At 54.5% G+C, this 13,663-nt stretch overlaps 1 protein-coding gene across 2 annotated transcripts in view; it reads right to left on the bottom strand.

Moving 5' to 3' along the window:
• Positions 1-2,383: 2,383 nt before the first annotated feature.
• The window catches only part of TBX4 (T-box transcription factor 4), a 31,502-nt gene continuing 20,222 nt past the window's right edge, over positions 2,384-13,663 (bottom strand). The window contains exons 6-9 of one of the 2 annotated variants that reach the window (XM_065909573.1): positions 8,095-8,247; positions 7,082-7,170; positions 6,723-6,958; positions 2,384-4,586 (exon numbers count right to left, since the gene is read on the bottom strand). In XM_065909573.1, coding sequence (XP_065765645.1) covers positions 3,964-4,586; positions 6,723-6,958; positions 7,082-7,170; positions 8,095-8,247 — 1,101 coding nt within the window. In that variant the 3' untranslated portion in view covers positions 2,384-3,963. The remainder of the gene's footprint in view (positions 4,587-6,722; positions 6,959-7,081; positions 7,171-8,094; positions 8,248-13,663) is intronic. The other variant, XM_065909574.1, reaches the window with a different exon arrangement.

The raw sequence follows: 13,663 nt of genomic DNA, 5'->3' as shown, positions 1-13,663 counted from the left end.
AGGAGTCTGGCCTCTGCTGACATTGCTGCTAATGAATTTGTAAATTAAAAAAAAAAAAAAAAAACACAAAGAAACACCCAGCCTGTTCTAACCTTTGCTGTTACCACCTGCCGTCTGTAAGGCGGGGCGGGGGGCGGGGGGTGAGGGGGGGTTCGGTCCGCGGGGCCCCAGATTTTCCCGCCTAAGTTCCTGCCAGTCTTTGAAATGAAGCTCTCTCCTTCCCCATTCCCTCCCCCTGGTCGCCGAGCAGGAGAAACCTGGCTTGAAGGCAGGCATCTTTCAAGTGAAATCCTTTGCGCTGGGAACTACTTCAATTAGACAGCAGGGGGAATGTTAACATGCCCTCCGGCCTTTTAAGTGGGTTTTAATTTTATGTTGTAAGATAAGACACTGCAGGGCTGGGACTGCTACTCCTTCAGGAGGCTCCATTAGTGGGAAGAGGCGAGGCCTCTTGACCCCCTGAGGCCCAGCGGAGGCTGCAAGTTGGTTTGGTTTTTTAACAATTTGTCAGCCTGACCCAACTTCATCTTTGCATTCTCCCTTCAGTGATCCCAGGCTCTTCTGCTGTTGGCGGGGAGCTGGGTGGCTGAGTTGAGGCTGGGAGTCTGGTCCAGTTTCTCCCAGGGCCTGGCCCTGGGCTGAGAGCAGGGCCCTGTTGGGAGTGGGTGGGGGAGTTTGATGGGGGGCAGGGGGGGTGTTGGGGGGGCAGCCTGCCTGCCTATGGCTCACAGTTGAACGTTCATGAGTTTTTTTTTTATTTCCCTTCCCAGGCAGGGCACCGAAGCAGCAGCCACTTTTCATGTGGCAGGTTTCTGGCCTGATGATGTATGACCTGTTGGCGCTACTGAATGGGGCCCTTTGTTCCAGGGGATCCCATGTGCCCCCTTTTTATTGACTTGTTGATTCAAAGGGGCAGGAAAGTTCCACAAATCCCACTGCAGGCCCTGTTCTAGCCCTACCCAGGTGGGGAAGTCCATGGACCTCATGCTTCCCAGAAAAGCTGGTAGGAAGCTGCGGGCTGCCTGAAGACAAAATCTCTCTTAAGAAGCGGCTTTCTTTACCTCGAACGCAGGCAACTGTGTGTCTGGAGAGAACCTGGGAACACACATCAAGTTCCCAGCCCTCTACCTGTGGTTCTAGAAGGTGTGGAGTATTCCAGAATGCCATCTGCACCCAGAAAGAAAAGAGCAGAGCAGGTGTGTGTTAGGAAGAGCCCCCGCTTCCCTGTCCCCTGGGCCAAGTTCAGTGACGTTTCTCTCTGTTACCAACAAGGTGGGTGTGTATGTGTGCGCTCAGTCATGTCCAGCTCTTTGCGACCCCATGGACTGTAGCCCGCCAGGCTTCTCTGTCCATGGGATTCTTTAGGCAAGAATACTGGAGTGGGTTGCCATTTCCTCCTCCAGGGAACCTTCCCAATGCAGGGAATGAACCTGTGTCTCCTGCATTAACCAGTGGATTCTTTACCACTGGGCCACAGGGAAGACAGCAGCAAAGTGAAGGAGCTTGGCTTTCTTCTGCCGGGAGAGGTCCTCCCAGAGAGCAATCCCAGGGCCACAGGGGAGGACTCTGGGGAAATAGGACACAAGGTTGATGTCTACCCAGCAGGAAAATTCATCTTAATCTCAAAGAGGACAAGAATTTACAGGGTACCCCTTACCCTTGCCGTCTCTTCCCTGGCTCCCTCCTAAAGATGGTGGTTGACAGCAAGCAGTTTTGGAAAAGGAGCCATGAAGGATAGGGGGCAAGAGGCAAGGAGCTGCTAGGAGGGAGACCCAACACACTTTCGGACGTCAATTTCTCTTCTCATTTAAGACTGGGAACCTGGACTGGATTTTGTCTCCTTTTTTTTACCCCATCTTAAGACCAAACTTCAAGGATCTAGCAGAGGACTGGACAAACAGCAGTCTCTGCCAAGCCTCGATTCCTCCTCTGGGGGGTGGGGTGCAGGGGGTTGATGGGCTCACACATCTGACTGTTGTTCCAGAAAGCCGCAGGCTGTGACTCCAACCAGCTCTTCAGTTCCTTGTCTGAAGCAGCCACATAGATCCCACCAAGAACTCCCACCTGTGAGCATATCTCCCACACATTGCAAGGTTGTGTGTCCACTACTCAAAAGTCACAGATTCTTGTATACTGTCTCCCTGCCCTTCTGGGGTTTTTTTGGGCCCTGGAAGCCAGACCTATCATCTGGGGAGTAGCATGAGATCAAAGGTACGATTGCTCCCTTGGTCCTAAATTACTTCCCTCTAAGCTCAGAGGCTCCAAATGCACAGAGGCGCTAAGGGCTCCACCTGGCCCTTAAGAAACTCAACGAGGAAGAGGGAAGCAGAGACTGTGACGGAGCCAAGAAATGACAAGTCAGGAGTAAAGAGCATCCACACACTTCACAGTTGTAAAATGGCTTTATGTTCCGATATGTAAAATAAAATGTCCATGCTATATAACAAAACACTTGACGTTTCATACCCCGTTTGCTAATGTGTCTTCTAATAAAGTGTAATCTGTACTGTGTGTGTGTTTATATATATTTATTTATTTATACATTTTTATCTAAGTCATTCTTTGTTTTTAACATCAAATGTGTAATAAAAATTTAAATAGATGTCTTTCCAAATACCCTCTCCAACGTTCATTTTAAGTTTATTCGTTTGTTTAAAAAAAAAAGCAAAGCTGAATTTGACATGTGGCCTGCATTTGTGAGATATATATATTTATATATTTTATTTATTTATTTATTTTATTTATATAATATATAAATAGCTATTCGGCATGCAAAGAGTTTAGTGATTTCCCAAATTTTGATTACAGAGTTCCCACCAGCCCCACGGATGGGCTGGTGACATTCAATGCTGAAGAGCTGGGCTCGGGATCACAGGGTCCACCTTCCTGGAAAAGCGTTATCCTTGCTCTGAGCTCACTGGCTGAATTTACTGGAAGAAAGGAATGCTTTCTCAATTCTCATTTTTATTTCTGTTGGGCTCTCAGGCGCCAGAGAAGAGGGTTTTCTGGGAGCAGAACAGGCTCTGGAGGTGCTGAGCAGCGCGGTCTCCTGGGGACACCACCAGGTCAGGTGCGCGTCCTCATGGCTGATTGTAGGATGCAGACGGCACCTGAGAAGAGAGTCTGGCGCATCAGAGTGAGGGCTGTATGCTGGGGACCAAGGCGGAAGGGCTCTGTCCTTTATAAGCAAACCTGAATGATGCCAGAGATGTTATTGGTTGCCTTTTCGCACTTCTCAGAAAAAAGAAAACAGGGTTTTAATACCTGTCAACTGGTGCTTAGCCCATGATTCTCTCTCTAAAAGTGGTCCCTCAGATCTCAGAGCTCCAGGGATCAATTTCCAGGCCACTAACCGAGCAGTCAGCCCTCCTCTCTGAGCGGGCTTGGAGGCTTAGCTGAGCCCACTTCTCAGATGGTCTCACAGACTCTCCGGAAGCAGAAGGAGTGGGCCTCCTCCTCCCTGAAGATGCTCAGCGCCTTTCGCAAGAGCCAGGACTCTGCAAGATGGGCAGAGAGCCCCACCTCCCCAGCCAGGAGAATCCTCCTCCCCCAACCCCCGCTCCCGACCTGCCCTGCCAGAGAGACTTCACCACCTGGCCCCTGAGTTGATATCGAAAATTAAATTACAAAAACCTCTAAGTGACTCACATGAACGCTCCACTCCCATCCCACCCAAGGGCATGCCAAGAGATGTCAGAAAACACTGGATCCAAATCCTGCAGCCAACAATCTCTTCTTCGCTAAGTGTGTATTTTTTCTTTTTTTTCTTTTTGCTCTGTCGGGGCCTCGGTTGTATGTCAGAAGATAGGTGCCCTCCAAATACAGGCGCGCGCACGCGGGTTGCACACTGCACCCCAACCTTTGAAATACCTTGCTGGGTTTCTCGGTGGGGGGGGGCAGGCCAACCCTCAGAGGTTAAGACTGGGCTAACACGGTCCAGGGGCTGCGGAGGGGGCCTGGGAGTCATCCGTCAGTCCAGTTCTCCACGGTCCCCATGCCTGAATGGTACTGTAAGGAGGCTTCCCGGGACAAGGAGAAGCTCTGCGAGTATAGGAACTCGTTGGCCGCATTCAGGTGCGGCGACGGCGGCTTCCGCTCGCACACGGCGCCCGGGAGGCCGCGCTCTCTGGGGAAGGAGGCGCTGGGGCCCCGCTCTCGGACCTGAGCCTGGGAGAGTTGATTGTAGACGCTGAAGTGGGCGTTGCCCGGCGGCTGGGAGCCCTGGGCGGAGATGGTGGGCAGCCGGGGCATCATCGTGGTGGCGGTGAAGTGCGTGGGGAAGGACTGGTAAGGCACAGTCTCCATGGTCTGAACGCTGTAGCTCGTGTAGGGGGACACGGACGTCCACATGTTACAGCTCAGCGGGGGCGGGGGCAAGTCGTCCACCCCGGACACCCCCGCGATCTCGGGCCCCGACCCTGAGTACATGCAGGCCTCTCGTGGGGTCACCTCGCTGCAGTAGGAGGGGCTCAGCATCTGCTGGTCGTAGGGCGGGGGAGAACGGAAATAATGGTCCTCCCCCACCGCCGAGGGTGCTTCCAGGTAAGATCGCTTGCAGGGTAAGTCCAGGTGGCGGGCACTGTCTGCTGGAAGACAAAGAAACCTCAGGAAGAGCCAGTTCCGCCAGCCCAGGGTCCAGAACACCCCCCACTGGGTGCCAGGGCAGCCTATCCTTGTCATTGGTGGGAGGGGGGTGCCCATGCTGCAATGGCACTCCCAGAACCATTTTAATCCGCGACAGCTTTTATAAGGTGGCAGCAGCCCAGAAGTGGTCAGACCATGGACTGTGCTCAAAGGCCACCGGGGGACACCACATCACTGGACACTGAGTGATGTGTTTAGCCAGGCGGCATATGCCTTTGATCTCCTGCTGCCCTGACTCTTGGGGATGGTAAGAGGCCTTAATGTGCACTGGCATTCTTAGGCCAGGCCCACCCTGGCCAAGGAAAGTGCAAGCGACTTCCAGGCCACGCCAGGCCCAGAGGCCACAATCTGTCTGAATTAGCCAGAAGATTAAAGCCACAATGCTTCTGCCTCCATCCTCTGTTCCCAGGAAGGCCTCAGCAAGCCAAAGCTACTCGCAGGCATGTTCCTGTTGCTTTCAGAAGAGGAAGTAAACCCTACGTATGTTCAAAGAAGTCCCATCAGATTGTCATTACACAGATTCCAACATAACAGGGTTTATATAATTAAGAAATGGAGCTGTTAGTAAGTAAAAGGTGACTTGCACTTATAAGGCAAAGCTAATATACTCTTGGGGGGAAAGATGACATTAAGTGCCCCAGACCATGGATGTGTATCTTTCAACATCCTCAAGCATTGATTCTGGACGAGCTCATCCACCCTGGGGACCCAGGGATAACCCAGGCCTGAGGACTTGGGCAGCAGCCCACTCCACAAATTTAAAGAACACTTGTCCAGTTACTTGTCTTGGCCTCCATCCTTCTGTCTTCCCTAGGGATTCTCAACAGGAAATCGGCCGTAGACAATAGGTAAATAAACATGTATGGCTGTGTTCCAATAAGACTTTATTTATAGATACCAAAATTTGAATTTCATAGAGTGTTCATATATCATGAAAAAGTTTTCTTTTGATTTTTTTTCAACTATTTAGAAATGTAAAAACCATTTCATATGACTCACAGATCTAACAAAAGTGGACTGCAGGCCAGATTTGGTCCAAAGGCCACAGTTTGCCAGCCCTTGTTTGAGGTCACTAGTTCTAATAGGACTGGTGCAGTGGCTACGCAGGAGTCTTCCAGGGTGGTCCCTAGGAGCTGGGCTGAGAGAACATTCTGCGTGGCAGGCTAAGTCCCCAAACCCATTCCCAAGAGAATTTCAGTGGCCCTGTGAGGACTTCTGACGTGGTAATACTAATCATTTGTATTTTATAGAGGGCAAACTTGAATCCTCGTACCAGGGCAGATGTTCTGGTTCTTGGCTCGAACTCCTCTTCCTCACAAAGAAGCCAACACAGACAGGTCCATATTCTGTCTTCCTGGACCCTAGACTACATCCCCCAACAGCTCCCATTCACTCTCAAGAAGCCTCTGCAGATCTGATGGGATGGGCTGGGGAATCTATGCTCGGCCAGGACTCCCAGGGTTAGGATGGAGGTCGCTTCTACAAACGACAACCTCCAGACTGGGCTGCTTCCACCTCTCCCATGCCCAGAGGCAGCGCCTGGCTCACTGTGTCCTCTGCCCACCCCGACGAGGTGCTCAAAGCAGCGGCTACCAAGTGACACCTGGGACGGGGGACTGCTTGCGGCAGACCCTCCGATCCTGTCTCCTGTTCCCCCACCCGCTGTGCTACCTCAGTTCCACCCCTCATCACTCTCTCCCCGATGCCTGTAACAGCCTCTGTCCACATCACCCCATCCTCGTCACCCCATCCCACACGACTGTCTCGTCAGGTTCCACATGCCTGTTCTCAATGCCAATCTGACTCTGTCCCTCTTCTGCCTAAAATCCTGATCTAGGGGACACCACGGCCACAAGCTGTCTGCATGCGAAGCAAGAAGCGCTGAACTTGACCATGGTCCCCAAGGCTTTAGGCTCAGTCTCCAGGCCACACAAGAATCAGTGTGTGTGTGTGTGTGTATGTACACGCACGCACCCCCATGCATGTTCGCATGCTCACGTGTGCAGGGGGCAGTGTTTGTGGGGAGGGCATCACCCCCATCCCGACCCTCCGGGGCATCCAGAGCAGGAGGGAGCTACCTCGTCTTTTCAGGCAGTGATAGAAGAGGCTGGAGTCCCTCTGGGCTGGGAAGGTGTTGAGGGGAAGGTCCTGGGGCTCGGCCGCGGCGAACTGCATGTGGGCCCCGTTCTCATACTGGTAGTGCTGGAGCGCCTGGTGAGCCCCGTGCAGGGGGCTGACGTCAGGCTTGGATGACAGCTGGGTGGAGACGAGCCTCTGCCTCACGATGCTTTTGGAGATCACAGGGTATTCTTTGCTGGAAGCGAGGGAAAGACAGTCAGCCGGAGACGGGAAGGGAGGGGAGATACTCAGGGTCACCGCGTCCACGTGCCTGAACCCCATCCACCGCCCCAGCCCCCAGGGCCGGAGCAGTCCCCACCTCTGCAGCCGGGCCACACGCAGGTCACTGTCGTCACTGCCCCGGAATCCCTTGGCGAAAGGGTTGTTCTCAATTTTCAGCTGGGTGATCTGTCAGGAGAGGAGACACAGAGGAGTCACAGGCAGGGTGGGGGAGAACTGGGCCGGCCCTGGCCCCTGACAGGCACATTCAGAACCCCCGGCAACATCTGGGGAAGTGGCATCTTGCAGGAGCCTCCCCGGCCTTGAAGTTCTCGCCGGCTCTTACCCATTCTCCTAGCGGCAGGCCCCCATTCTGTGTCCTACTCTCCTAAATTCAGCCCCTCGTCACTCTCTCCTGGGGCCTGTAACAGCTTCCCACCCACATCACCCCGTCCCGCACAACTGCCACATCAGGTTCTGCCTGCCTGTCCCAAATGCCAATCTGACTCTGTTTCTCTTCTGCCTAAAATCCTTCCCCCACACCCAACCATTCCCAACACAGGTGTGAAAGCCTTCTGGGGAGGGCAGCTTGGGCACAGGCAGGGAGGCAACAGGATGGCCCATTCAGGGAGCAGAAGACAGCCTGGGGTGGTCAGGCCAGGGCGGGAGGTGGGCCAGGATGTGCCAGGCGCGTGCCGGGGAGGGCTTCCGAATGGCTCGGTCACCTGCTCCCCTGCCGCTAGCAGTGCCCAAGGGCTCCTCTCCCGCCCCCCACCCCTTCTCTCTGCAGGCCCGGAATCCCACCAGGGAGAAGACTGCAGAACAAAAGGCCCCACAGTGAAGCCACAAGGCAGGCTCCATGCTCCCGGTGTTCCCAGTTGCCACCTGTGTTGGTCTCCAGCATGGACCACAGACAGCTGCCCTGTGCTGGGGATCAGGAGCCTCGCTCGTCTCCTTCCCTGCACGTCTTTCCATTTCTCAGGGCTCTGCAGGACTGGGCGGGTTCCTGAAGTGACTGCCCTGCCTGTCCCAGCCCGGCTGCACCATGGCTTCACTGCCTGCCTCCGTGGTGGCCCCGAAATGTGTCCGCGCTGGGGGCAGTGGGGTCTGTACCTTGTGATTCTGGTAGGAGGTCACAGAGATGAAGGAAGTCTCTGGGAACACATGGGTGCAGAAGGCCGTGTTTTTTGAGCCAAAAGCGTTGTTCTCGTCGGCCTTCACGATGTGCAGCCTCGGCTGGTACTTGTGCATAGAGTTGAGGATGATCTGGAAGAGAAGGGTCTTTTGTCAGCTCCAGGTCCCCACCCTCTTGTCTTTGGCCTTGTCCAGCCGGCCCTAGGCTGGCTTTCCATCTCTTGAACGCCCAAGGCTCCAGGGTTTGACCACAGGGGTCTGAGCCCGGAAGGGTCCAAAAACCTCCCTTGCAGGTTGAAGAACCAGACCCCTGAGCCCCAAACTCAACTTCCAGGGCCTCCCAGATGCCAGCCCCTTTGCTGTAGTAATGGGGAACGGAACCGTTTAAAGGCCTCCCATGAACTCGGCACAGTGTTAGTAGGCAGAACTGAGTTGCAGGCAAAAGTCCAGGTGCCACGGACTGACTGTGTGACCTCAGGCAAGGCCCTGGGCTTCTCTGAGCCCCAGCCTTCAGCCCTGCAAGCTGCCTCTTCCCCTGGCCTCTTCTTCCCCTGCTCACCCCTCCCCACATATGTGGGACCTGCCCTGTGGTGGGCATTCAGCCCTGCCTCACACAACTGTCAGCAGTGAAAGCCGCTTCTCAGCCCAGGGTCTGCAGGACGGGGGAGGGGGCCGCCGAGGAAGATGAACTCTGACCTGTCCGGGCAGGCAGGCGCCCATCCCTTCATCCGCAGCAGGCTTGCAGAGCGGAGGCTGGGAACACCCTGATGCACTCGGCCTTCAGACCCTCCCCGGGCAGCCCACAGCCTGGGCTGAGGGGAGCGCCATCGTGGGCTGAAGTTCACAGTACCAAGGCTGGAGGAAGATCGGAGGCCTCGGGCACCCCCCAGCCCTTGAGGGTGCCCGGGGAGAGAGGCCAAGCGCCTGGGACACTCAGCCCGGAGCCCCGGGACCAGCACACGGTAGTTGCGGCCCCAAAGCCTCTTCCTTCAGCCGTGCCTCACGGTAGCGGCAGCATCATGTGCCATTAAAATGTATTTTTTATCGTTGACATTTGCCAGACACCCTCCCCACTGGAGGTAGGACAGGCATTTAGGGCATTTTATCAGCACCGCGCGGGTTTTTGTTAACCCTTCGGCTCCTGTCCTGGCTGGATGAGGCTGGTCCCTGGTGGAGCTCCTTTCTCTCCATCAGGAAGTACCCCTCTCTTGGGTTGGCTTCCCCCGCTCCCAGATTCCAGGGACCCGGCCTGGGGCTGAAGCTTAATGGGAGACTTAACCCCTGAGTGACAGAGTGCCAGGCGAGAGTTCAGAGCCAGGCTCGTGTGTGGCAAGCCTTCCTCTGGCGGGGCTCGGCCTCCTCACCCCCTGGGAAGGAAGGCGGCCCAGGGAGAAGCTCAGATGAGGGAGTGGGTGGTCCGGCACCCAGGCTGCGGGCTCTGCCCTGGCCTCACCTCCGGGCCTGGCTGGGCGGCTCCAGCAGGAACTCTTCCGCCTTCGCACTGGCCCCTCCCCTCCGCCACTCTCAGTGACAGACCTCCAGAGCCTCCTGGGGCAAACACAGAGCCCCCCCAGCCCCAGATCCCATCTGCAGCTGGGGAACCCACTGCCCAGCGCGGGGCCTGCCAGGGGAAACACTCAGAATGAGGCTGAAGCTGGGGAGGCCTCCCTGGACTGTCCATTCCAGGGGCCTGGGGAGGGGCGCTGGGGAGAGCGGGGGACACACTGCCCAGTCCCCAGAGGTTACTCCGTCACCCTGCATGCCAGGGTCTCGGAAGACCCAGCAGCTGAGTACCTGGGAGGTGACCTAGGGGCCGGATTCCTGCCTCCGCGCCTCTGCACCTGTAGCTCTCTCTGCTGTCTTGATCTTTTTGCCCCCATTCTCCCTCACCTTCTAGGCCCAACTCTTCCAGGAAGTCATCCCAGATTACCTGAGGCCTGATCTAAACTCCCGATTCTGAAGCTTCCTTTCCACAGTACGGTCTACTGGGCTATGGTGCTGCTTCCAGCGGCTTCCCGTTCCTTCTTGTCCCTTCAGTTAAATTATAACTCCTTAAGAGAAAGGGCCTTATCTATTGTTCCTTCTGTACCTCCAGGCTCCTCCTTTACTCCAAAGCAGGAACAAGTGAGTGCAAGACAGGTTATGGGAAGAGGAAGACCTGGGTCAAAACTACAAACTCTCTGTCCCCTCCTCCCTCATCTTTCTTTGCCCACAGGATAAACTCTAAGGCTCTCTGTCCCCTCCTCCCTCATCTTTCTTTGCCCACAGGATAAACTCTAAGGCATGTTTCAGGCAAAAGTAGTGATTGAACATGCGCACAGACAGTCCTTCTGTGATCACTTACATGCTCCAGCCCCTGGATGCAGGGCTAGCCTCAGTCACTCCAGCCCCCTTGGGTGGGGGGTGAGGGTGATGGGGGGCCCAAGAGGAGAACACAGACAGGAGGCAGACAGAACCCAAAGCAGACGCTGCAGTCCCCAAGCAGTGAGGCTCTGCCATCCCTAAGGACTGCTTGGGACAGATCGTAGCCACCCTGCGCCTCTGCCCCCTAAGCAGTCAGAGCCCTGGGCATCGTCAGTCCCCCTCACCCCTCACTGTCCCCCCACCTCCGGGTCTGGTCAGTGACCAAGCCCTGTGACTCCACCTGTAAAACAAAGATCAGGTCACTCCCTTGCTTAGAACCTTCTGGTTCATCCGTGAAGACTGCACCTTTCTTGGAGGCAAGGCCCTTTGTATTTCTCCATCTTCTTCCCATTTTCCCATCACCACCACCGACCACCACTCCTGCCATATTTAAGGCTCAATACATGACTTCTGGGCTTCCCTGATGGTTCACACAGTAAAGAATCTGTCGGCAATGCAGGAGACCTGGGTTGGATCCCTGGGTTGGGAAGACCCCCTGGAGAAGGGAATGGCCACCCACTCCAGTATTCTTGCCTGGAGAATCCCATGACAGAGGAGCCTGGTGGGCCACAGTCCATGGGATTGCAAAGAGTTGGACACGACTGAAAGACTAATACTTCACTTCACTTCACATGCCACTTCACTTCTATTCCTAATGCCATTTTTGATGGTTCCCTCTTGCCCTTGGGATAAAGGTCAAATTCCTTAGCCCATCCATCAGACATGGTCCTTAATGATAAGGGTGGAGAGACTGCCAAACACACCTTCTAGGAGAGTGAACCAGATAGGCAGGCAGAGAAATCTGGGGAGAGAGTCATGGCCAGACTTGCAAAGGAAGGTGGGGCCCCTAGGGGAGTCCAACCCCAGTCACAGGGAAGCCAAGAGGGGCCCAGAGCATCTACGGATCTCTGCCCATCAGCTGCCGGTCCCGAGCAAGTTCTCGCCCTCCAGTCATCGCGGTCCCCATCTGTACAGTGAGGCCTTCAACTATGTGGTCCCAAACACTCTTCCTGATTCTGCCAGTCTGGAGTCTGGACAGGTGTGTGGGAGAAAGTTCCATCCACTGAACTAATGCAGACTCAAGCTGGAGCATCGGCCCCGACCGCCTGGGAGAACGGGAAACCGGCTCGGTGACTCACACCTGGCTTTCCTCGGAAGTTCCTCGGGCGCCACACTAAACTATTTTGCCAGAGTCTCACATTTATATTTCTTGCAGAGGACATGGGGCCAAATGGGCCAGCCACGTCAACAAACCCCACTACACGGCTGGTCCCGTCATCATCACTGTTCTACAGAAATGGGATTCATTATGTTCTGGCTACAATTCAGAAGCCTGTTCTATTTTAACAATTGTGATAGCGCCAAACAGCCATCTCCTAGAGAGATCACCATGGCGTGCTTGGCTTAACGAGGCCCAGATTCATCTGCGCTGGAATCGCAGACATGAGGGCATGGAGGGGCAGGCCGTAGCGATCCCTCTAGTGCCATCTCTTCATCGCACAGATGAGGAACAGGAGGGGAGTAGTGGGAACACGACGTGCCCAAGGACACACAGCTGGTCGGAGACTGGATCCCGAGAAGACTCCAGATGGGCCTGGAGAGAGCACGAACTGCCCTCGACCACAAGCTCGGTCATTAATGATAAGGTTTCAGCTAAAGACGGCGGGAGACGAGGATCCACCAGGCCCCGTCGCCCCTCGCAAGCGCAGCCTATCTGGATGCTCGCCACACAACAAGTGGGGCTAACGTCTGCCTGTCAAATATCAAAACCAGACTGTTTCCTGCCTCACATGTGCACTTTCTGAGATGACCTTCTCCATCATCCTTCTTACCCTCTCCCGCCCCACACAGAGGTCTGGGACAGAGACAGGATCTGCAAGTTAGAAAAATTTTAAAAAGAAGAAGAAAACCAAAACCGAGACCAGAGAGACCCGAAGATTGGCTCAAAGAAGATCCAAATTAGGATTAAGTTGGACGGCCCGTCAGCCGACTCGAGAGGCCTGGACCGGGCAGGCCTGAGTACTCAGGCCCAGGGTAGCAGGCTTGGCGCCTTCTCTGCCAGCCAGCGTGGACAGAGCACAGCCTCTGTGCCAGGCCCCGTGCTGAGTCCTGCCCACACAGCACACAATCAAGCTTTACAACATGCCTGTAAAGTATTCATTGTTGTTGTTATTCATTTGTTAAGTCACGTCCGACTCTTTGCAACCCCATGGACTGTGGCCCGCCGACTAGAGTGGGTTGCCATGTCCTTCTCCAGGGGATCTTCCCAACCCAGGGATCGAACTTGCATCTCCCACATCTCCTAAATTAACAGGTGGACTCTTTGCCACTGAGCCACCAGGGAAGCCCCAAAGTATTAACAGGTGTTAGTATTCGCCTCCCTGTAACAGACAGGGAGCTGAGGCTCAAGAGGGTGAAGGCGTCTGCCCAGCCTCAGACAGTGATGGGGGCAGAGTCACCATCAGCACAGATCTCCGAGCCTCAGCTCATACCTGCACCTGTACCTGGCTGCGAAGGGTGGGCCGGTCTACAGGTGGGTGGGGAGTCTCTGTCCCAAAGCACCCAGCAAGGCTTGGCACATCATCAGGGCTCAGCAAATGTGGGAGGAAAAGAAAGAGATCAGTAGTTCCGGGTCCCCCTCTAGCATATGCTTTGCGGGGACATCAGCTCCCAGCAAAGGAAGTGCCTTCTCTAAGTAAACCCCCTTCGGTAGGTTACATAGAAAAGTCACACTCACTCCTGCTCACTGCCCCTCACACTGCTGGGCAGCAGGACATGATGGTGGTTAAAAAAAAAAACCTCCTGGTTTACCGTCTAGTGGGAAACTCACACGGTAATCCAAAATCAAGCAAAAATCAGTGGTGAGAAAAAGTGGTAGACGAAATACTGCATTGATGACAGTAACAAGATGACAGGAAATGTGCAGGGCCTTGCGAAGGAAAAACTTGAATATACTTTTCAAAGACAAAAGGCAGACTTCAACGAAGAGAAAGGCATCACGATCAATGCTCACACCCCCCCAGTAAATTTATAATTTAGAATGATTCTAACAAAAATACAAGTTAAGTTTTTTTCTCAACACTACAAGCTTATTCTAAGGTTCATATTAAAAAAAAAAAAAAAATAGACAAGACCAGCCAAGAAA

Source organism: Muntiacus reevesi, chromosome 18 (genome assembly GCF_963930625.1).
Source record: "Muntiacus reevesi chromosome 18, mMunRee1.1, whole genome shotgun sequence".
NCBI classification, from domain to species: domain Eukaryota; kingdom Metazoa; phylum Chordata; class Mammalia; order Artiodactyla; family Cervidae; genus Muntiacus; species Muntiacus reevesi.
This window is presented reverse-complemented; position numbering and strand designations above follow the sequence as displayed.